At 35.9% G+C, this 24,278-nt stretch overlaps 1 protein-coding gene and 1 long non-coding RNA gene across 3 annotated transcripts in view; one reads left to right on the forward strand and one right to left on the reverse strand.

The window, feature by feature from the left end:
- Positions 1–708, forward strand: part of smoc2 (SPARC related modular calcium binding 2) — a 36,877-nt gene extending 36,169 nt beyond the window's left edge. For both annotated transcript variants that reach the window (XM_048204511.1, XM_048204512.1), the window contains exon 13: positions 158–708. In XM_048204511.1, the coding sequence (XP_048060468.1) occupies positions 158–181 (24 nt within the window). In that variant the 3' untranslated portion in view covers positions 182–708. The remainder of the gene's footprint in view (positions 1–157) is intronic.
- A 4,709-nt stretch (positions 709–5,417) lies between these two features.
- Positions 5,418–13,894, reverse strand: LOC125277625. Its single transcript, XR_007186947.1, has 5 exons — positions 13,116–13,894; positions 12,847–12,969; positions 10,074–10,159; positions 8,945–9,219; positions 5,418–6,213 (listed from the first exon to the last, which is right to left on the reverse strand). It is a non-coding gene; the product is annotated as an uncharacterized LOC125277625 (long non-coding RNA).
- Between the last annotated feature and the right edge of the window lie 10,384 nt (positions 13,895–24,278).

Genomic DNA, 24,278 nt, shown 5'->3' on the forward strand with positions numbered 1-24,278 from the left:
CTCTCTCACCCTTTTTTACCAAGCAGTATACTGAAACCAATTACCAATATACAAATGGACAATTGCATTTATAACTGATGACAACAGCGAGCCATTGCTTTAAAATGGCATTTTCCTCATTCTTTGACTTTAATATTCACATTTGACTATATTGCAGAACCTCTCAAAGAAACAAGGCTAAAGTGGCCGCCATGATTGTTCCCGCTCCCGCCCCCCCACCAAAACGACAACGGAAACCATAGTCTTTGCACTTTGTACTTTAAAACAATGTAAATTCACTTTGTAGAAAAAATAAGGTATTTAAACAGACTGCTGAATATGTGAATGATGTAGTTAGCATTTTTATGTCCTTACAAAAACAACAAAAAGAATAATAATAATTTAACACATACAATGTATGTGTCATTTGTGAGTCTAAAATAAGTATACTTTTCTGAGTTGTACAAGTATTACATGTTGCATTTGTCAAGGCCATCTTTTTTTTTGTTACGTATTTTGTTGACTAATTTCTGGATAGTTTGTAATGCATCTAAACTGATTTTTTTTTAGAAGCCTCAACTCACACAAGTTTTTATACCAAATCCCAACTACTGCCTGAGCTTGGAATTATTACAGATCATAAACCTGTACCACACATGGAATGGAAGACAGATTAATTTTGTTGAAAGTGCTTCATGATGATTAGAAATAAAGAAGTCTTTTATAATATTTTGTATTCTTGTGAATGTGTAAGAGTGGGGAAAAACACTTTCATTATAAGATGATGTCTTAAATGACGTCTGACAACTAAATTGAGATGCACATGTAAACGCACCATTATTCTGTAGACAACATTGTATTCGGCTAGAGCTCCGTACTTCCATCAGTGACCTCAAACTGACCTCTTTCCTTTATCTCTGGGTGTAAATTATGATGATAAGCAGATCTGGTGCTGGATCTGTGAGATTAGGAGGCACAATCACTGGTTTTAACACTGCAGGGAACATAAAGAAGGGGATTAGTTATTGACACTTCAAAGATGCGAAATTCAGGATTTTAAAAAGCCCAGCTACTACCCCAACCCTCCTCCATTATATATAGTGCTTCTCACTTCTGCAAAACAGATAAAACAGATAAGAGACTGAACATAAAAACAGGGATTTTGATATTCTCTCACACATTAATATAAATAATAAAATGGGAACACTTTACAATAAGGTTTATTTGTTAACATTATGTATTAATTAACATGAACCATGAGCAATACATTTGTTAATCTTTGTTAACATTAGTTAAGTGTTATATACAGCAGTTCATTGTTTGTTCATGTTAGTTCACAGTGCATAAGCTAATGTTAACAAATACAACTCTTGATTTTAATAATGTATTAGTAAATGCTGAAATTAACATGAACAAAGATTAATAAATGCTGTGTAAATGCAGTTCATTATTAGTTCATGTTAACTAATGTAGCTAATCAATATTAACTAATGAACCTTACTGTAAAGTGTTACCAAAAAATAAATAAATAGATTGGATAATAAATTACTTTTATATGGTATGGAGATTGCAATAAATAAATACATAAATAAATGTTACATACATTCATACGCACACACACACACACACACACACACACACACACACACACACACACACACATATATATATATATATATATATATATATATGTGTGTGTGTGTGTGTGTGTGTGTGCAATATAAGCTAAATCCAAAGTCACTTCCTATATATTGCATATTGCTCCAAAGCAATGATCAAAGCAATGATCAGCATAAAGTATGTCAAGTATGACAATACCCCAACACTAGCTGAACATGGTGTATTTTTTACGTATCTGCTTTCATGTATTTTATTTAGCCAGTAGCAAGATCTGAGCCTAGTAAATGTGTGTGTGTGTGTGTGTGTGTGTGTGTGTTTGTCGACAATGTGTTTCTCATTAATCCAGCACCTGTGCTAGACTCTACATTCCCATCCTGCAGTCAATACTCAGTTAATCTTCCAACAACAAACAAATCTACAGCTGCCATAGCAAATTTCCTTTCCTGTTAGAACTAAGACTTTATAGTGACAAGAACTCCTATCTATCTATCTATCTATCTATCTATCTATCTATCTATCTATCTATCTATCTATCTATCTATCTATCTATCTATCTATCTATCTATCTATCTATCTATCTATCTATCTATCTATCTATCTATCTATCTATCCATCCATCCATCCATCCATCTATCAGGCCTATAAACTTATGTCTGTCTGATGCAGCAGTTCTGTGTGTCGAATTGTGAGATCAAGGTAGTCTGTGTGTGTGTGAACAGGTTTGAGGTCAGGTGACCCCTCCAAGCACACCTGTGGCTGTTTTTAAGGCCCGCCGTTTGTTGTGACATATCGGACAAATGCCGTAGTGTCTCTGTCAACATAACCAGCATCCCTCAGAGTCAATGGCATGACTCTCTCCAACACAGATCAGGTTACTGTCAGGTGCATCACAGGCTCCTCTGTCTTAGTTCATGGGTCATTCTATGGTAAGTTGCAAACCATGTCTGAACAATTCCACATTCTATAAGGAAAAATTAAAAAATTGTGAAGGATTAATAAAATATAGATTATTATTAATATTGATGCTTTTTAATTAGTTGAAAATAAAAAAAATATAAGAGCACATACTTTAAATATAATACAATAAAATAATATATAATCACATACAAATGAAGAGATTTTTCAAAGAAAATAAAAAATATGTTTTCATTTACACACCACTATTTTTTATTTTTTATTTTTTTTGGAAACCTCATTTGATTTGATTTTTTCTGTGAAACACAAAATGAGATGTTAGGCAGAATATCCAACCTGTTTGTTTCTATTCATGGAAAGTGAAAGGAGATTTACAGTATACTGGAAAGGTCTAAAGAAGAAAAAAAAAAAAGACCATAAAATTAGTCTTTGTCTATTATATTCCAAGTCTTCTGAACTCCTATGATAGCTTTGCATGAGGAACAGACCAATATTTAAGTCATTATTTATGGATAATGTTTTCCTGGCTCTCAATAATCATTTGTGAACATTTAATTTTGCCCCTGTAATTGGTCATTGGATCACTCAATGTCACATGTCTAAAAAGGCACTTGTTTCAGAAATGATCAAAATAACAAATAAGATTTTGAGCTCTGGCAAAGGGGATGCTTATTAGTGACTTCAGACAGGCTGTTTAGTGTTTCATAAGTCTTCAAATATAGGACAAAAATATGAACATGCTTATACCATATGTTTATGTTTGTGGCATGGAGATAATAATGGTAAAATGCTGCTGTACACTACTCTAAAGCTTGGGGTCAGTAAATTTCAAATAAATGCTGTTCTTTTGAACGTTCTGTTTATTAAAGAATCCTGAAGGAAAATATATCACAATTTCCACAAAAATATTAACTGTTTTCAAAAATGATAAATGATAATAATTAGTAAAGTTTTCTTGAGCATCAGATCAGCATATTAGAATGATCAGCATAATTCTGAAGGATCATGTGACACCGAAGTCACATACTTTCACATCAGTATTGTTTTACTGTGTTTTTGATCAAATAAATGCAGCCTTGGCATGAATAAGAGACTTCTAAAACAAACAAAAAAAATCTTTTTAATGTTAATTTATGAACTAAAATCTCCAATTCTCTCATATGGTGTGTAACAGTTGCACAATCACCCCTACTCTTAGAAGAAAAGTTCAAAAACCATAAAGGGTTTTTCAAGAGCTTCATATATGGAACCTTTTAGGGGTTCCCACTTTATGGATTTAGTTTTAGTTAATTAAATTTGTATTAATTTACTTTTTTATGAATTAAACAGCTCATAATCAAACGTCATCAAATAATTCAATTCAAAAAGTATTATGCAATCGTTTAAGACATTTCTCCTTATAGAAACTTTTTGGCATAAAGTGTTTTTATTTTTTTAAAACTGAGTCAAGAACTCTAGGGTTCTATATAGAGCCCCATTCAACCTTTTTTTCCCTAAGCGTGTAGCCTCACCCATCATTTTACCCACCCTACACTCTCTCTCTCTCTCTCTCTGGTTGTGTGTCAGTAGCTCAGGACTGATGCCCAGCTCTTGTCCAGCTCTCTCTGCAGTGGCTCTTTTGTGTGTCTTGGATCGGGTCAGTTCTCCCGACACACGGCGGGCCTTTGTGTCTGCCCCGCTGCTCCTCATTCCCACACTTTCCACATTCTTCTTTCTCATTTAAATCTTTTTTCATTCTCACCAACTTCAAGCCACGCTAAGACTTTGATAGGAGTGGCTGATGTGGAGATGAAGGATGAGTGTTTCGCTGTGTGAACGCATGGCCGCTTTCAATGGATGTCACAAAAGCTGCTGCATTAAACATTTTTCTGAATGAGATCTTTGTGATTTAGTCTTTATGAAATGAATTATAATAGTATAAACATAACACTTCTACAAGTCCAAAAGTCACACAGTATCATACACACTCAGGGGTTCGTGAAGACGGGGCCACAGTAGCCCTTTGAGAGTGAGAGGGGGCAGATTACTGGGGCAGCTGCTGTCTGTTCTCACGCTAATGCCATATGATTTGTGGCTTTGCTGCATTTTTGCAGATCTAATAATTCTTCAGCTCACCTTATTTAACACCAGAAGGAGAGCAAGATCAGAGAAGCATGAGAATGAAGGATTGGAGAAGAAAGGTGGTGATGGTGGGGGGGGGGGGGTCCCTACTTTGGCCCCTCCTATAATGTAGATCTTTAGCTTGATGATGTAAAGTAATAGCACACCTCTTATTGCATGATTTGAAGTATCATTTCTGTGGTGAGTTACACACTCTTAAAAATAAAGCATCTATGATTCAGTGAAGAACCTTTAACATCCATGGAATCTTTCCATTGGACTAAAGGTTCTTTATAGTGGAAAAAGGTTCTTTGGTGTTTTAAAATGTTCATCACACTAAGAAATAACGGTTATTTTAAGAACTGTTCACTGAAAGATTGTTTGGGGGGAACAAAAATGATTCTTCTATGGCATCACTATGGAAACTCCCTTTTGAAACCTTTATTTTTAAGAGCGCAACAAAGTTTGATAACTTAGTGTGAGGGGTTTGTTCTAATCTTTAACCCTAAACATGAACGATAGTGATGCTAGTCTTCCTTATTCAGTTCTTCAAAATTAGCATTAGCATGATACAACTTGCAATTGCGAGTTCATATCACACAATTCTTGTTTTTTTCTCACAATTGTGAGTTTATTTCACGCAATTCTCAGAAAAGAACAAGCTTCCATAGAACAGTGTTATTACAAACTAAATTAACTAAAAAAAACTTAACTAAAAGTTAACAAAAATGAACACTAAAATTAAAAACATTTACATTAATTGAATTAACTAAAATTCAATAAATGAATAAATATTCCAGATATTCTCATGGCAACATTTCTGATTTTTGTTTAATTTACTTAAGTACTAAAATTATAATTTAAAAAAATGAAAACTGAAATTAAAAATAAAAACTAAGACATTTAAAATAAATAAAAAACTGAAAAAAGCCACATCATATTTCAATTTAATCTAAAAAGAAAATTGCAAATTTTAAAAATAAATACTAATACAAAATTATACAAAAATAACTGTGGGAATCGAACCCATGATCTTGGTATTGCTAACGGCCTGCTCTGTTTGAGCTACAGGAATGCTGGTTAGTTGTTTGCTGGCCCAAGTCAAAATATTCCACTGTCTCATTCTGCTCCCTAGATTAGGACTCACTCTACTATCAATATATATATATATATAAATAACATGAAAACTGAAACAAAAATGGTATTGTTCTGATAATGAAACACCTCTTACCAAACCAAGACCTTTGAAATATGAATCCTGAAGACTTTGATGACTCATTTATTCACACTGACTGAAGGAGCACTGTTTATAGACAACAGTAACTCTAGTAGCAGCATCTTTGTTGATAAAGTGTGGCAGTTCTCTAATTAAAAGAGGGAGAGTTTGTGTCTGTTATGTTCCCAGACGAAGAACAAAGTCTTTCTTGGTGGTCCTGAGGCACATCGACTGATCCAGAGCGCATGGCGGTAAAACACTCCTACCTGTAGTTTACTGCAGCTGTGTGAAGAGGTGTGTGGGAAGAGATTTGGGCCGATCTTCACGCTGAGAGCCATTCCTGTTCTGTATCACCCAGCAGAACTTCTTGAAACCATCTCCTCCTATTGATATAAGAAAAAGAAAGCTCTTATAAATGTAGGAGGTTTTCTTCAAATAAAGCTGTGAAACTTCTGCAAATTCCCATAACTGATTTAAATAAAAACAAGGGAGTGTCAACCAAGATAAACTGCACATAACCCGAGGCCTCTGACTCCTCCAGAGGTGCATGTGGACATTAAAGTTGATAAGGTAAAGCCGACCCTTGGGGGTCAGAGGGAAAACTATTTGGTCCGATCAAGATATGTCACACTGCGACTGATAAGAACCTTTGGACCAAAGAAAGTGTTGATGGATTTCGAGATGGATCTGCACCCACTTCAGCCTGAGGCCATCTTCTCGGCCATCTTTAATCTGATATCAAATCTGCTCATGGAGTTTACAGATAGTAATTAAACCATCAATACTATCTGATGGCCCAATAGAAATGAGTTTAAATTCACACTAACCCCTCCTTTTCCCTCAAACAGCAGGATAATAGGACTATTCACACAAGAAGAGTTGAATCCAAAAACAAAGAGTCCCATTTTACAGGTTTCTTATCAAGAAAACGCTCCCCCAAACAATCTGTTATCTTCCCCAAATGAGGACCTTGAGATTAAAAAGAAAGCCATTCTGGAAGAGAATTTAGATCCATAGCTGTTTTATGAGCTAAAATAACTTGAAATACTTATATCTTTATCTTTCATTAGTAGAAATACTAAGACATCTGTGAAGATGTTGTCTGCCTGCAAGGTCATGACTGTGACTTAATTTATCTCCTATTTGTTTGCAATGCAATGCTTGAAATTTAGCACAAGCACAGGCAAGCCACAGCATTCCCAACCTTAAATTATGGGCAGAGAAATGTCCTTTCCTCTGTTCTTGTTACCATAATAACTATGTGTTCTTTAGATTGTATTAAGACATTACGGATCATATAGAGTTCACTCAAAATGATTTATCGGGTAGGACAGATGCTGATCATTATGTTGTTATTGGGGTCTTTGTCGGCTGGGATGGAATACCTAAAGAAAGCAGCCCATTAGCATTCCCATTCATCTTTATGGTAGTTACTCGGCTGGTGCAGGAACTCCCGGAAGTATGCAATTTGAAATCTACATCCTTAGCTCATGGGAACATTTTAATTCAGTCACCTGAGTTGAGTAAACACCATGTGATTAATCGCCCTGGAGCTGCAAGAAAATGACTTTGTGACAATCTAAGGCTCTGATTGAGATATGAATTAAAAGTTTGTGTGTGTGTGTGTACTTCATAATTTAATAATAATAATTTCATTTAATAATATTTTAAATTAGTTTTTATTTTATAAATTTTTAGTTATTTTATCATATTGTTTTATTTTTTATTTATATTTATAATATTTTATATATATTTTTCAGATTTAATTTTAGATTTCTAAGTTTTAGTTAGTCTATAATACGGAAGAGGATTAGGGCCAAGCAATAATAAAAAAATAAAACCATCTCGAGATTAAAGTTGTTAAATTTCGAGAAAAAAGTCAAAATAAAATGTTGAGAATAAACTTGTTAAATTACGAGAAAAAACTTTAATGACTTTATTCTCAACATTTTATCTCGACTTTTTTCTCGAAATTTAACAACATTTTTCTCATAATTTAAGAAATTTGTTCTTGTAATTTAACGACTTTTTTCTTGTAATTTAATGACTTTATTCTCAACATTTTATCTCGACTTTTTTTTCGAAATTTAACAACATTTTTCTCATAATTTAACAAATTTGTTCTCGTAATTTAACGACTTTTTTCTCGTAATTTAATGACTTTATTCTCAACATTTTATCTCAACTTTTTTCTCTAAATTTAATGAGTTTTTTTCTCGTAATTTAACGAGTTTATTCTCAACATTTTATCTCGACTTTTTTCTTGAAATTTAACGAGTTTTTTCTCGAAATTTAACAACTTTAATCTCGAGATGGTTTTATTTTTGATTATTGCTAGGCCCTAATCCTCTTCCGTACAATTGGGTGTTTGTTGTTTTTATAAATTTTAAAAAAAAAAGTCTTTGTTTAGTATAATGTTTCAGTTTACTCATTTTATTTTAGTTAACACTAATTTAAAATTAAAAACGTACACACAAACACAATATATATATATATATATATATATATATATATATATATGTGTGTGTGTGTGTGTGTGTGTGTGTTTATAGCTAGCTTCATAACATCGCCCCCTTGAGTACTAATGCTTATTAGCACCACAGTGTAATGCAAGAATGCACATTAAGTGCACATTAAGTATCAAATCTTCTAGCATACAATTAAGAGTCATAAAAGTTGAATAAACATAGCTTTACAGTTTTTGGCACTGTATGTATCCAAATGATGACAACCAGATGATTTGTCAGATAATTACTAACAGGACACAACACTTACCTCCTCACAGTATATTATCAAACTGTTTCCACCTATAATGACAGTTCATCATACTGACCTCATTTTCATTCAAGCATTGTATATTTGAGGCAAAGACAGAAAAAATAAAGCTGCTTTGAGAGATTTAATCTCTCCGTTTTCACCAATAAACAAAATTAATGTTTCGTTCTGTATTTGAAAGCTCTGATCAGCTCAGTCAAAACAGCTCTGTTTGATTTTAAATGGTTGACAGCTATTGAAAGATAAGTGTTTAGCGAAGCACTCATCAGAGCGTAACATTATTTTCCCCTTTTGAATTTTCTTCTTTCACTCTTATCATTTTTTGGGTCTGTCATGCACCTGTCTGACAGAGTGGGAGGGTCTTGGCTGTCGGCTGAACATTCCAGAAGAGAAGTCACCCCGTTAATCCTCAAAAATTCAGCCTGGGACGTCCCACATGCACCCCTTTACACCTCCCCTCTGGCCATTCCTCTGTCCTCTCCTTTTTGCCCTCCATCTATCCATCCATCCATTGACCCGCTGCCCTCTTCAATCAGACCTGGCTCAAACGTAGCAGCGCTACACCAAAGGTAGAGACTGTGTGAACCAGATTAAGGGAGCCCCTTTCACCCCTCCTGGAAAAAAAAAAAGTCCTAAAGGTTTTAATCCTCACAAAAATTTCCAAATGAAAGCAAATATTGTTCATTCCATGTCTGAGGAGGACCTAAAAGAAACCATGGCAAAGTAAAAGAGAGAAAGACTACTTAGTGCAGGAATTAACAATAAGAAAGGAACAGTTCACCCAGAAATTTAAGTTTTATCATAAAAAAAACTCACTCTCATGACGTTATAAACCCATATGACTTGCTTTTTTGTGAAACACAAAGGGAGATTTTTTTGGGGAAAATGTCCAAGCTGCACTTTTACATATGAAAAGTAGATTTTGGGCTTTAAAAAAAAAAATCAATCGATCAATCAATCAATTGATCAATCTATCGTTAAGACCTATTATGCCCTTTTATAAAGTCTTGATTTTGTTTTTGGGATCTATTAGAATAGGTTTTCATGCTTGAATGTTAAAAAAAACATATTTGACATTGTTGCAGTCCCTCTCTTCCCAGTCTGTCTGTAACACTCTATTTATTTCCTGTCTGTATGAAGCCCCTCCTTCCAAAAGTGCAATGTGCTCTGATTGGTTGGCTTTCTGTTCACGTTTCTAATCTTTAAAAACAAATGTCAAAAAAATCACCATTGTCTGTTGCTGTATGGAAAAGAGCTGCTTAAGCATTCAATCAATCATCTCCTTTTGCATTTCAAATGAGCAAAATAATACTGGGTTTGAGCAGATTTGCTAAAGCGTCTCTTCACAATTATGTCTATGTTAACTTGCTGAAGACTATAGTTCACAGTGTTTCAGTTTCTCTCTCTGTATTTCTCTATCTTTCTTGCTCTGTCCCATCTTTCCCCTCATCCTTAAAATATTACTCACACAAAAAGCTCATTATCTCTCTGGGAAATTCTAATGTCCGGGTAGATTTTGCTCTTGGCATCCTCCTCACTCTGCTGGATATGACACTGGAAAAAAGAGAAGTTTGAATATACATGACAAACTCTTGTTTGCTTCAACATGGTATTTTAATCTCAGACTCTGGAAGCGATTCAGTAACTTCTCAGTCTGGGCCAAAATAGTGAATAGCTTCCAAAGTGATTTTTTTTTTGGTGGATTTACATCAGCAAATATGTGACAACATTCAGCTGTAGCAAAGTCATGTTTTATATCTTTATTTGGAATTTAAAATTATTTATTACACTTATACAAACACATACAAACTCCATTCCAACTTTTATAAACTTTATGCTTTTGAATAAAAAAGTTTAAAAATTCAATATTCATTTATTCTGATTAGCCCTGTCCCAAATGGCACACTCCGGACTTGTGGACTTCCTTAGAGTCCACACTTTGGTGACTTCATGTAGTGCAGACCTATAGGGCTCTTGGCGCGAGTCCACGAGGGCGCATTGAGAGGTATTTTTGGGACAGACTCGATCGGCACGCCAGAAATAATGGTCTGGCCTGTGCGTGAGTTTCAGATAAATTTACAGGTTTAAATATAAATACTAGGTTTACATATGACTCAGTAAAGCCCTGACATTTGGTTCTATTTATTTAATGAATCATAATGCGATCGTATTATTGAACGCGCTATTATTATGTTTGAAATATCAACCACTGGTCGGTGACCATAATGTTTGTATAAACTGTAGGTAACAACTGGTAAAATGTACACATAGGTCATAAAAACTGTAATGAAACCTACACTTAAATATTTTGCCATGTCATCAATTGCTCTTGAGCGAAATCTCCTCCCATCCTTTGTCTGATTGGCATTTCGCAAGGATTCCTGGGTAGTTAAAGTGTGCGGAGCCTGCATCTATGCGGGCTTCGCGGAAGACCGCTTCAAGGGTACAAAGGGGGCGCTGCTGAGCACACTTCAGAGCGTTAAAATGCTGAATGGGACGGCCTACGGACTCGTAGACTTGGCGAGTACGCGCAGTTTATGTCCACGAGACCGAAAGTCCACATGAAGTGCGGCATTTGGGACAGGGCCATTGAATGTTCACCACTGAAAATGAAACAGCAGTGATGACATCACCATAATATTTGCATACAGGTTTGTGACTGGTCTTTATTTTATTTGATCTATTTATTTATTTAGCATATATAGAGTGCAACAGTCGGGTTCCAAAAGTAAAACGCCATTAATTTTCTCCATTGAGAAATTGATTTTTAAAGATAATTTATGAACCGTTAAAGACAGACTACTGTGAACTCAGAGGTTGTTAATCGATTGTATATGCTGAAGCAGCAAGCCTGCAACATTTCAACTTATTTTTAAAATGATTGTGTTTAACAGTTGAATATGTGGTGAAAAACTACATTACCCATGATGCTGTAGAAAAAATTCCATCAATCACAGTCCCAACAAGCTCCCTATGGTCTCAAAATACTTAAATATTTGCGTATATGTATGCATATTCTGCAATAAAATAAATAAATAAATTAATTAATTAATTTAAAAAAAAAAAAAATATATATATATATATATATATATATATATATATATATATGAAATATTTAATGAGAAAAATGAATGGAAAAAATACTTTTGGAACCAACCAACGCAGCTGAAAATGAGGGTGGGATTAATGCAGTATATTAAACCATATGGTTCTGTTCCAAAACCTAGTGAGCTCCCTACATAGGCAACAGCTACAGATTTAACAATATCTTTAATGGAACACTGAGCAGATTGCCATACATTAGTTTTTATTGATATGTTTTGGAAGCAAAACCCCCTCTCTTGCTTTCTTTTCTGCTCTGTGCTTGTTCAGACCTGCTTTACAGATGATCAAAATATCTCTGCAGGTTTCAACCATCCTTAACGGTCCACAATAAAGTGTTTACTAGTGAGTAACTCTGGTTTAGGCAGGGACTTGTTTGTTTATGGCTGACCTTTACATTCAAAGCCCTTGTTATCAGTAATTAGTGCAGGTGAATGAAACAGCAAAGTGGGATATCAAACCTAGAAAAAACAGTGCTGTGTCCACTTGATCAACTCAGTTACATAAAAGCAGTGTGTGGGATGTGCTGTAGTTTTCATTTTCTAAAGACCATTGTTTCATCTCACAGTCACAGATACAATCAGCAACACTTCAGGAACCTCAGGAATTCACTAGAAGGCTAAAAAGAAATCATATGGAAGTGCTGTTATATCTTAAATGTGTTTATAGGCACATTTGCCCTTAAAAGTCTGGATAAAATAAGAATAAAGGGTCACTCTTAAAAATAAATGTTCCAAAAGGAGGACTTTGCAGAACCTTTCAGTGAACAGTTATTAAAATAACCGTTATTTCTTAGTGTGGAGAACATTTTAAATATCTATAGAACTTTATTTTGCACTATAAAGAACCTTTTGTGGAATGGAAAGGTTTCATGGATGTTAAAGGTTCTTCATGGAACCATCAATGCAAATAAGGAATCTTTATTTTTAAGAGCGGGTACAAGAACGCTCATTTTGTTGAACTTATGTGCATATTTGCTGCAGGTGAAGTGACACCAGCATATGACTCCAAATCATTCTGTAACAAGACACTAAATAGAAAAAATGTAATGTTTGTGCAAAAGACCATGTGGTACAGAAAAACACTCACAAACATGTAACCTCAGCAGAGCAGGCACGGTAATCAGTGTGTTTGCTCACCTATTAGCTCTCTCATCAGATGTGTGAGGAGCCTGGGTCACACACTCTCAGGAGAGTCTTTCACTGATGGAGGGGGAACAGGAGAGTGATAGAGATGAGGGATGCTCTTTGAAATCCCTTGCACTATGGGATGAAACACAGAAAAATGAGAAAGGAAGAGTTTACATACAAAAAAAATGAAAATAGTGTCATAATTCACTCATCCTCAAGCTTTTCCAAACTCAAATACAAAAGGAAATGATCTGCAGAATGTTCATTTGCTTGAATACCTGAACTGTACTGGAGTTCACATGAAATGTACTGCTGACTCACTATGGTTTCCTTCAAAGTAAAAGCAAGAAAATACTGAAATGACATTTTATTATCAAAAAAATCATAAAAAAAAAGCTTGGAATATATTCTTTACACTGTAGCACTGTATAACAGAATACAGCCACATTAAAATTTCACATGATTAGTAAAAGTTTGCATTGTGGAATTTGTCAAAATGTGAGTGACTGACTATGAAAATGGCAGAGGGGAAAAATTGCTTGTGGAAAAGTGTTGCTCTTAATTATTAAAGCTAATATTTGTACAGCAAACATACACGATGTCCGTCCACAAACTCTCCCTTGTGAGGAGCTTTTTTGTTTCGTTTAGCCCTTCACCTAAACTTGCTTTGCAATATATACACAGATTGCAATATTTGAACAACTTCAGCCATTAACCGTGCAGTATGATGCATAGCAAAAGTCAAGTCTGTTGGTTATTGCAATGAGGAAAAGTCAAATTTTGAGGACAGATACATATGTTCTAATTAGCAGGTCAACATGTTGGGACTTCTGTTTGATTTTGAACCTCCAGTTGTCACCAACACAAGACAGAAAACATACATACGTGATAATCTTGATAATAGGGTGTTTTCACACTTGGGTCCTCTTTAAAAGAACCAAACTCTGACCCCTTTAAGTGGACCAAGTGAAAAAGGACACAGTTCTCTTTATGTTCATACTGCACTTGAGGACTCTTGAGGATCCTTTTTGGTCCACTTAAAGCCAGACCTCTTTGTGTTCATACTGTTTCCTTTTGGGACCTCTTGCAATACTGTGCAAGATGGCTGACACTATACACATGCTAATTTTCCTGTACAACATGCTTTTTTTTGTTTGTTTTTTTCAATGAACAGCATTTAAAGCATCATGTTTAAACAAATTAGTTGTTTAAGTCGAAACGATCGGTCATTTTCTACAAAAATACAAATGTATATGCTTTATAAACAAAAATTATCACCTTGCACATGCGTCCGCTTTCTGTATTCTTCAAAAAGCTTACGCTGTATGCAAGGGCGTAGATTTGGTTTCAACATTGGGGGGGTTGAACGTTGGTATGCTGCCTGTTATTTTTTTTTTTTTAAATAAAAATAATCTGTTTTATGTTTAGCATTATTGGATAATTTATTTATTTTCTTTTCTATCTATCTATCTATCTATCTATCTATCTATCTATCTATCTATCTATCTATCTATCTATCTATCTATCTATCTATCTATCTATCTATCTATCTATCTATCATAACTTAAGGAAATTTATGTATAATCATTCATTAAATTCTAACATAACTGAGTGATTCTAAAAAGAAAGAAATTATGTTAAATATTGAAACCGCCAGTAGGCGGCAGCCGTTCGCTTTTTTATTGAGTGAGTCACTTAAATCGTTCATTCAGCCAATTCGTTCAAAAGTAAGATTAATTTAGGAAGAAACCAAACACCGATGTGAATACTTTAGTCATTGATAATTGCAGACACTATTGAAAAATGAACTAACAAAACAGACGGCTGTTTTTGGTAACTGGTTACAGTTACACTGATAGTTATGCAATTGGATTAGCTAACTAAAATATATGTGGAGTGTATTACACAATATTCTCATACCTCCTTCTCAGTACATGCTTTATTCTTTTTAACATCCCTCTTTGACCAGCAGTTTAATATAGATGGCTGGGCAGCGGTTCTCTTCACTTTTGGTACTACCCGTGCTTTCTCATTCAAACAGTAGAGCGCCACTCACGTTGTTTTGGTGAAAGTGCGGCGCGCATTGGTTGGGCGTTACCAATCGGTTCAATGGAGGGGGAATATTTTTTTGTCTAATTTATTATGACAAACTCATATTTGATTAGAAACAAAATTAGTGTTACAAAATAAATGAATTCTACATAATTTTCATTTGATCTACTGTGATTTTCATGTTGAAATTTTGGGGGGGGGGGGTTGAAACTGATGGATTTGAATATTGGGGGGGGGGGGGGGTTGCCTCCCCCCATCCCCCCCGCAAACTACGCCCCTGGCTGTATGTCCTACGCCTTTCCTATTCTACTTACAGAACGAACGCAGCGCCAGTTCCATTTTTTCCGTAAGTAGAATAGGGAAGGCGTAGGACATACAGCGTAAGTATTTTGAAGAATACGGAAGGCGGAATGGCAGAACCACTTGTCCCGATCATTTGTGTTTATAAAGCATATACAGTTGTATTTTTTTTCGAAAATGACCGATTGTTTCGCTAGATAAAACCCTTATTCCTCGTCTGGTATTGTTTAAAGCCCTTTGAAGCTGCACTGAAACTGCAATTTTGACCTTCAACAGTGGAGTCCATTGAAGTCCACTATAAGGAGAATAATCCTGGAATGTTTTCATCAAAAACCTTAATTTCTTTTCAACTGAAGAAAAAAGGAAATGGGCATCTTGGATGACATGGGGGTGAGTAAATTATGAGGAAAATTTTATTTGAAAGTGGACTAATCCTTTAAGTTTGGTCTCATTTTAGGACTTTTTTTTTGTACTTTATGGATAAGCGTCACATGTTATCTTGTTATCACATGTTATACAACTCACCTTGATACAATAAGGTTTGGGGGACCATAATTCAAGGTTAACACTGCAAAAGCATAGTTTCCATAGGTTAAATGGGTGCTAACCAGAGTTTAAAAGTAGGGTAAGAACAGTGTGAAAAAGCCACAAAACTGATTTAACTTGGTATAAGATGCCGTTTTTATATTGTCATGAAAAACGTAATAACAAATCAAAAAGCTTTGTTTGAAGGACATCCTATTTTAAATGTGACATCCTATGTTTGTAACAGTGTATTTCAGCAGAAACTATGGTAAACAGTTAAGGCATCAAAACAAATCTAAAAAGGAAAAATAACATGCAAAAATCTTTCAATTTTTAAAAAAAGACGTTAAAATGTCTTTGAACCAGCATTGGGAGGGAATCGCTGCGAATCAGCGCATGCGCACTTTAAGTGCACGCGATATTAATTCCGCGCAGGTCTCCTCGCGCTTCCCGCTCATCAATCACGCACACTGGTCTCTCGGGCCAGCGGAGCTGACGGCTTGACACGAGTTGGCCATCGATGCCGCTTCGCATTCCAGGTGTCCGTCGTCTGTACGGATTACTTGCACAGCCTAATATTTCGTGGCACAAGACAGCATTCATACTCGTTCTGCTGCGGTTTATTGGCTTCTCCATATGATTTATTTGTGTGTGACAACCTCCCTCCCCTACCTTCTGCTCCCCAAACACGCTTGATATTTGTCTTTGGTTATTAGTTTTCACTCTTCATTTGCATTTTGATTATGTTTTTGCATGAGACTTATGACCACTAACTCTGCAAGAAAGAACAGGATTCATTAAGAACATGATGAATAAATGATAAACTATAAAAATAAAAAACAAATACGTATTTACACAAGTTGTTGCTGATTACATGTGAGGAAATATGACTGACATAAAATATTGCTGTAGCTTTGCAGTAGCCTACTATAATTGGGTTTGACAGAAGGATGGAACTAAAGCACAGTACTGTCATTGAGTACAGACTTAAATGTGATGGAAGTCTTTGGTCATTGAACTTCTATAGTATTTAATCAACCAACAAATAGTCTACTTAGTTGGTTATGGGTGTGTAAGGGCTGCAGAATTAATTGGAAACCTCAACCGATCTAACGTTACTCCCGTCACAGCTAAGTCGTCTATTTGAAAATACGTGACAACAATGTCCTAAAATGTCCTTTGCATTTTTCCGCATACAGAAGACAACATTGTCAAAACGATCTCCGTTCACATGGATCTGCGAAAACGTTTAAAAACGCTGTATTATGCATACAGGCCAGTAGTTGGCGATGGCACTTTGTAAAGAAAAACTACGCGCCTATAGATTGAACACGTAATACGCATGCGCATGATCCGCGTGATGTCACCGTTTTCAGAAATTCGCGTTTTTGTAGTTTACACGGAGATAAAACTTTTTTTGGGGTATGTACAACAATGTACTAAAAACGGATTTTTGCATTTTTTGTGTACAGACTAGGCTACCATTGTCAAAAATGATCCCTGAAAACGAGTTTGACCGTTTTCACAAATTTGCATTTTTGTAGTTTACACAGAAGATAAAGGCATAATTTTCAAAAACCGGCACTGAAACCCATTTTCAAAAGTTTGTGTTTTTTAGGTCCCCAAAACGCTATTGTCGTATAAATAAACGGCCAAAAGGCATAAAATGTTTTACGCTTTTAGTTAACAGCCCCTAAATTTCCTATTTGCAAAAACTTTGAATAAACAGTATGGGATTGTAGTATTGTCATATTGATCGCTTTCTGAGTAAAATGTACTTAAAAAAATAAATATATTTTAAATGTTATATGCTAAGTGTTTTGGATGTGCGGCTACAAAAAGAAAATGGCATTGAGTTGCCCCACACAAAATAGGATTTTTATTGTAAAATGAATATAATAGCATTTAAAACAATGGGAAATAATCAACAATTAAGATTTTTGTCATAATTTTGAAGCCCTATAGGAATCTTTTGTTTCGAATCAGTGAAATCAAATCGGAGCACCAAAGTCACGTGATTTCAGAAGCTAAACGAGGCTTCATTTACACGATCCGAACCACTGATTCGAAACAAAAGATTTGTAAAACTTCGAAGCAGTGTTTTGAAATCGGCCGTCACTAGATATTGTTGAAAAGTCGTTATTTTGTTTTTTTGGCGCGCAAAAAGTATTCTCGTTGCTTTATAATATTAAGGTAGAACATCACATTAACTGTTTTAAATACGTCTTTAGTACCTTTCTGGATCTTGAGAGATTCAGTGACATTGCTGGCAATAGAGGCCTCACTGAGCCATCGAATTTCATCAAAAATATCCTAATTTGTGTTCGGAAGATGAACGAAGGTCTTATAGATGTAGAACGACATGAGGGTGAGTAATTAATGAAAGAATTTTCATTTTTGGATGAACTAACACTTTAACATGAGATTGGCCAAAACTGTGTGTGTTATGTACCCTTTAAGGATGCATTAAATTGATCAAAAGTGACAGTGAAGACAATTATAATTTTACAAAAATATTTCTGTTTATTCAATGCTTTAAAAAAATGTAATTAATAAATGTAATGAATGCAAATAAATGCTGTTCATTAAACTTTCTATTCATATATATATATATATACATATATATATATATATATATATGCAGCCATTTGCTAAAATCATTTAAGTTCATTTTTTTTCCTCATTAATGTACACACAGCACCCCATATTGACAGAAAAACACAGAATTGTTGACATTTTTGCAGATTTATTAAAAAAGAAAAACTGAAATATCACATGGTCCTGAGTATTCAGACCCTTTGCTCAGTATTTAGTAGAAGCACCCTTTTGATCTAATACAGCCATGAGTCTTTTTAGGAAAGATGCAACAAGTTTTTCACACCTGGATTTAGGGATCCTCTGCCATTCCTCCTTGCAGATCCTCTCCAGTTCTGTCATGTTGGATGGTAAACGTTGGTGGACAGCCATTTTTAGGTCTCTCCAGAGATGCTCAATTGGGTTTAAATCAGGGCTCTGGCTGGGCCATTCAAGAACAGTCACAGAGTTGTTGTGAAGCCAGTCCTTCGTTATTTTAGCTGTGTGCTTAGGGTCATTGTCTTGTTGGAAGGTAAACCTTCGGCCCAGTCTGAGGTCCTGAGCACTCTGGAGAAGGTTTTCGTCCAGGATATCCCTGTACTTGGCCGCATTCATCTTTCCCTCGATTGCAACTAGTCGTCCTGTCCCTGCAGCTGAAACACACCCCCACAGCATGATGCTGCCACCACCATGCTTCACTTTTGGGACTGTAGTGGATGAGCAGTGCCTGGTTTTCTCCACACATATCGCTTAGAATTAAGGCAAAAAAGTTCTATCTTGGTCTCATCAGACCAGAGAATCTTATTTCTCACCATCTTGGAGTCCTTCAGGTGTTTTTTAGCAAACTCCATGCGGGCTTTCATGTGTCTTGCACTGAGGAGAGGCTTCCGTCGGGCCACTCTGCCATAAAGCCCCGACTGATGGAGGGCTGCAGTGATGGTTGACTTTCTACAGCTTTCTCCCATCTCCCGACTGCATCTCTGGAGCTCAGCCACAATGATCTTTGGGCTCTTCTTTACCTCTCTCACCAAGGCTCTTATCCCCCGATAGCTCAGTTTGGCCGGACGGCCAGCTCTAGGAAGGGTTCTGGTCATCCCAAACATCTTCCATTTAAGGATTATGGAGGCCACTGTGCTCTTAGGAACCTTAAGTGCAGCAGAATTTTTTTTGTAACCTTGGCCAGATCTGTGCCTTGCCACAATTCTATCTCTGAGCTCTTTAAGCAGTTCCTTTGACCTCAGGATTCTCATTTGCTCTGACATGCACTGTGAGCTGTAAGGTCTTATATAGACAGGTGTGTGGCTTTCCTAATCAAGTCCAATCAGTATAATCAAACACAGCTGGACTCAAATGAAGGTGTAGAACCATCTCAAGGATGATCAGAAGAAATGGACAGCATCTGAGTTAAATATATGAGTGTCACAGCAAAAGGTCTGAATACTTAGGACCATGTGATATTTCAGTTTTTCTTTTTTAATAAATCTGCAAAAATGTCAACAATTCTGTGTTTTTCTGTCAATATGGGGTGCTGTGTGTACATTAATGAGGAAAAAAAAAAAGAACATAAATGATTTTAGCAAATGGCTGCAATATAACAAAGAGTGAAAAATTTAAGGGGGTCTGAATACTTTCCGTACCCACTGTATATATACAGTAACTGCGTTTTGTTTCGCTTTTTTATTCACTGCCAGGCAATGTTCTAAAAATGACGATAAATTTGACTGACTAATGGGTGTCATTTATTTTGCTGGGCTTTATTCATTATTTTAACTGAAGTGTTATGCCTATTTCAAATTTCAAATGAATTCATACAATCTCATTCTTCCATTTTTGTATGATCTGCTTATACTCCACTGTCAATTAGGTTTAGACCTAATAGGTTTTTGAGCTTTATGCTTACTTAGAAAAAGTTGTAGGCCTATGTTTTTGTACAAATCAAATCATCCAAATTCATACGAAATCACCACCACATTTTCTCATGAGATTGGGTTGATAAATAAAGGAAGGCCACACAAAATGAGTCACCTAGCAACCCTACAGTAGTCAAAACAAACAGTCACCCATCTGACATTAACTATGTGAGATTTTCATTGACACTAAGGAACATAATCAATGCTTCTACAAATGACTAGAGAAGGAGATCCAGCTGGCTTATTTTTATGAGCTCCTAAATAAACATCAAAAAAATTCCCTAAAAATGTGTAATGAAGCCCACAACCACATAATCATCCCAAAAAGCCTGTCATGACATCACTAACAGAGCATGAGTGGATCTATCTGATTATGACGGGATATCGCTAACACATTCCTGAGGCTGATGGGAGAACAATGCCCATTCTTACTTTCCAAGAGATTTTTCCATTCAATCAGTCATTAGTCAGCCTTGGCATCCATACTGCCTGTTCGCAAAAGCCTTGTTTAGCGCTTGGCACCTGTGCCCAGACACAAGACAGGGCACTGTATGTGAAGTCTTGCGTAACGGCCCACAGAGGTAAGTTTACACAACTCAAATGACTGAGGAGATACCCAGCTCACAGAATCCGCCCTTATCACAAAACATCTGATAGTACCGAATCAGCGGAGGTGGGTAAGTCTTCAATGAGGGACAGACCTCACAAGAATTCCTTGTGGAAAAGGAAACCTGCCTGAGCATGGAGGAGGAGAAGGGAGAATCCGTCAGAGCTTTCATGCCTAAATCTTTGTATTCATGTCGTCCTGGAGATGGCCCTTTGTATATGTGTCGTTGTTCATATTTGGGAGGATTTTATTTGCTTGTCTGCTTAAAATATAGCTATGAAGAAACTACCTTTATGTTTTTAGCAGATGCTCTCTTACCACAATGTCTTCATGAATGACTGAAGGCCACTGACAGCAGTGTAAGCCTTGAACTGAACTATAACATGCAATGACAGCCAATGGGAACCTAAAGAGTAACATGAGAGAATATTCAGAGGTTTAAAAAAAGCAGCAGTATTTGCATGCAAAGAGCATATAGAGTGCAACAGTCGGGTTCTGGAAGTGGAAACTCCATTTTTTTTCTCCATATGTAACTTACAAACCTTTAAAGATAGGCCTGTTTTGAGCTCAAAGATGCTATTTCTAATTATTATATATATATATAAAAAACAGCTGAATTCAAGGTGAAAAACTACATTACCCATGATGCTGTATAGAAACTTCCACCAATCAGAGAGTTGCGTCAGGTTTTAATTACTTATTAATAATTTAATTAATTTAATTACTTAAAACCTAGATGGAGAATGCAAAGTGAAACCATTAAAGATTAAGGTTAAAAAGATTATTCAGAGCTGGAATGCAGCTCAAATTTATCAGCGTTTTTATCAATTTCAATTCAGGGGTGTGTTTCCCATAAAACGACCTTGATTAACTAACATAGTGCAATGCATCGTTGGAGAAACTAACCAACTAGTCACGACTGTTTCCCGAAATCATACATGGTTGCACCTCTGTCGTTTAAACCACATTGGTTCAACATTATAAGACTGTTGTTAATGACATCACATGCAGGTTGAGAAGTAACTTCTGCTAATTAATCCAGTCGAGATCTTTGAGATGCTGCTGTAACGAACATGGCACATGACTAATTCACTGTTTTTGTTTCATGTCATTTTGCTTGATTTGATGTTTGATTCATCACGGGTTCCCTCATATGTCATACAGTGTTGCCTAGTGCATATTACGCACACATTTCAAAAAAGGCTGATTGTTAACACACTAAAATATTAAAGTGTATATATATTTAAATAGAATAAAATATAGAGAATATACTCAATGTCAGCTTTATTGTGCCAAGAGCATGATCTATTTAAGTCCACATGTCATTTAACTAGACATTTACCACAACTCGAGAGCTGTAGTTCCAACCGATTAAGTTTGCAATGCTGTTTGCGAATGTTAGATGGAACTATAGTTTTGGGAAATGTCAAATCATTCAACTTTGTTGGTAATGACAGAACTTGCGACCATAGTTGCGATCAAGCTAATGATGCTTTTTTTGCACTTCTGAAACCAAAAATGAAAAGCTACGGTCTCATGGACTTAACGGACATTGTAAGTCCACAAGACTGTGAGTGCATATGAAGTGTGCCATTTGGGACAGGGCCTTAGACCAAAGCACTTAACCTCAGGTCACTCCCAAGAGGTGAAGTATCAATGCAGTAAGCATATTGAGTTTACTTCATTTTAAATGAATTTGACAGCAACACTCAGTCAAAATTAAGCAGTAGACGCTGGTAACACTCTTTAACGGGTATGCTGCGTGCTCTTACTTTTGTGTCAACAGCTTTTTTCAACAGCTTAAAGTCAGATGGACGTCTTTGGGGTCGGTGTGCATGATGACAAATGTAGCATGCATGCTAATGCTGCATGCCTGCAGTTTTCTCTCTGACTGTCAGCGTTAATTGTAGACTGTTACAAGAACTGAATCTTATTCCACAAATAACACCAGCCCTCAATTAATCAACCAAATTGCTGGCTAACAGCATTAGCAAGCAGACGCTGACCAGCAGAGGCCATTTGGGGGTTAAAGAGAGGTTTCCACTGCCTGCTGAGGTGACAGAGTTCTGTGGTTGGCTCTGCACACAGTGGACGGCACTGTACTGGGCAACGGAGCCCTTAGTGCTCTGCGTCACAAGTGAAGCAGTTGAAAAGAGATGCATTATGGTCAGGTACTTGCCTGTCCTACTGCTGCCCTCTCTCTCTTTTGCTCCTCCTTACCACTCAACCATTTTTCCTCACTTGAAATGTTGTACTGCTCTTCATGAAAGTCCCTCTCACTGCTCGAGCTGTTTGGCGTCTGGCTGTGGGCAATCAGCACCTCATCATGTCCAGCCACACGTTCAGATGATTTAAGCACTATATCAAATTCTCTCCACCTGCCAAATACCTAAAAATGCATGGCTCTTCTTCTAGAACAATAAAAACTTGTTTGAATGCACTTTAGAAATCAGTTGTGCAAATAGCTGTTACTTAGTCAACTATAATGTCATTTTTTTAAATTGGTTGATTTGTAAGCATTTAGCAGCCACTTTATCCAAGTAAATAAAAATAAGAAAATTTGTTACTCGGTACAAAACGAACCTGATGCTAAATTAAACTGCACAATTCCCCACTAAAATCTGGCATCAAATCACAGGTTTAATGTTTGTATGGGAAACCATCCCTATCGATCCCATTTAATTTGCTGGATTTTCAATTATTTTTCATTCAAATTATTTATTTTTCTATGGAATAAGCACATATAGCAACTTTGTCTTTGCTATTGTGCTTGTCCATTCTTATGGAGATCAAAAGCAAAATCCATTGTGCTTCTCTAAAGTGCTAAAGCAATCCTCTAAAGCTATATATATTATGTTATGTTCCTGTGAGGAGTAGGTTTAGGGATAGTGTAGGGAAGGACAATAGTATATTGAGTCAACATTTAGTCTCATAAAAAAGATTTTGTCCTTGTCTAGTCAAAGATTCCATATCTTTCGTACTTTGTGGGGTCATCTATACCCCCAAAAAGGGTAATAAATACAAGTACACAGACACACACACACATGTTGAGTTTCCATGTTTTACGGGGACTTTCCATAGACATGATTTTTATACTGTACAAACTGTATATTCTATCCCATAAACCTACCAATTACAGAAAACTTTCTGCATTTTTACATTTAAAATAAATATATAAATAAATAAACAGAAAAAAAAACATAATTTTGTATGATTTATAAACTGTGGATATCTAGTGTAAATCTGGCATGATTTTACTGTAGGATTTAGGGGTTTCATACCCACATTTCTCCCCATTAAGTCTAAGTCATTATATTAACAAACAAGAATTTTAAATAGGATCACTGTTGATGGAGGACTTTATTCCAGGAACAGGCTTAATCTCTGCCTGGAACACGGTCCTTGCAGGAGTTACACTCTTGTTTTGTGAAGCATATGAGTCAGTAGTGTGCAGCAGGCAGGATGGGTGTCTG

Source organism: Megalobrama amblycephala, linkage group LG10 (assembly GCF_018812025.1).
Source record: "Megalobrama amblycephala isolate DHTTF-2021 linkage group LG10, ASM1881202v1, whole genome shotgun sequence".
Taxonomy (NCBI): Eukaryota; Metazoa; Chordata; class Actinopteri; order Cypriniformes; family Xenocyprididae; genus Megalobrama; species Megalobrama amblycephala.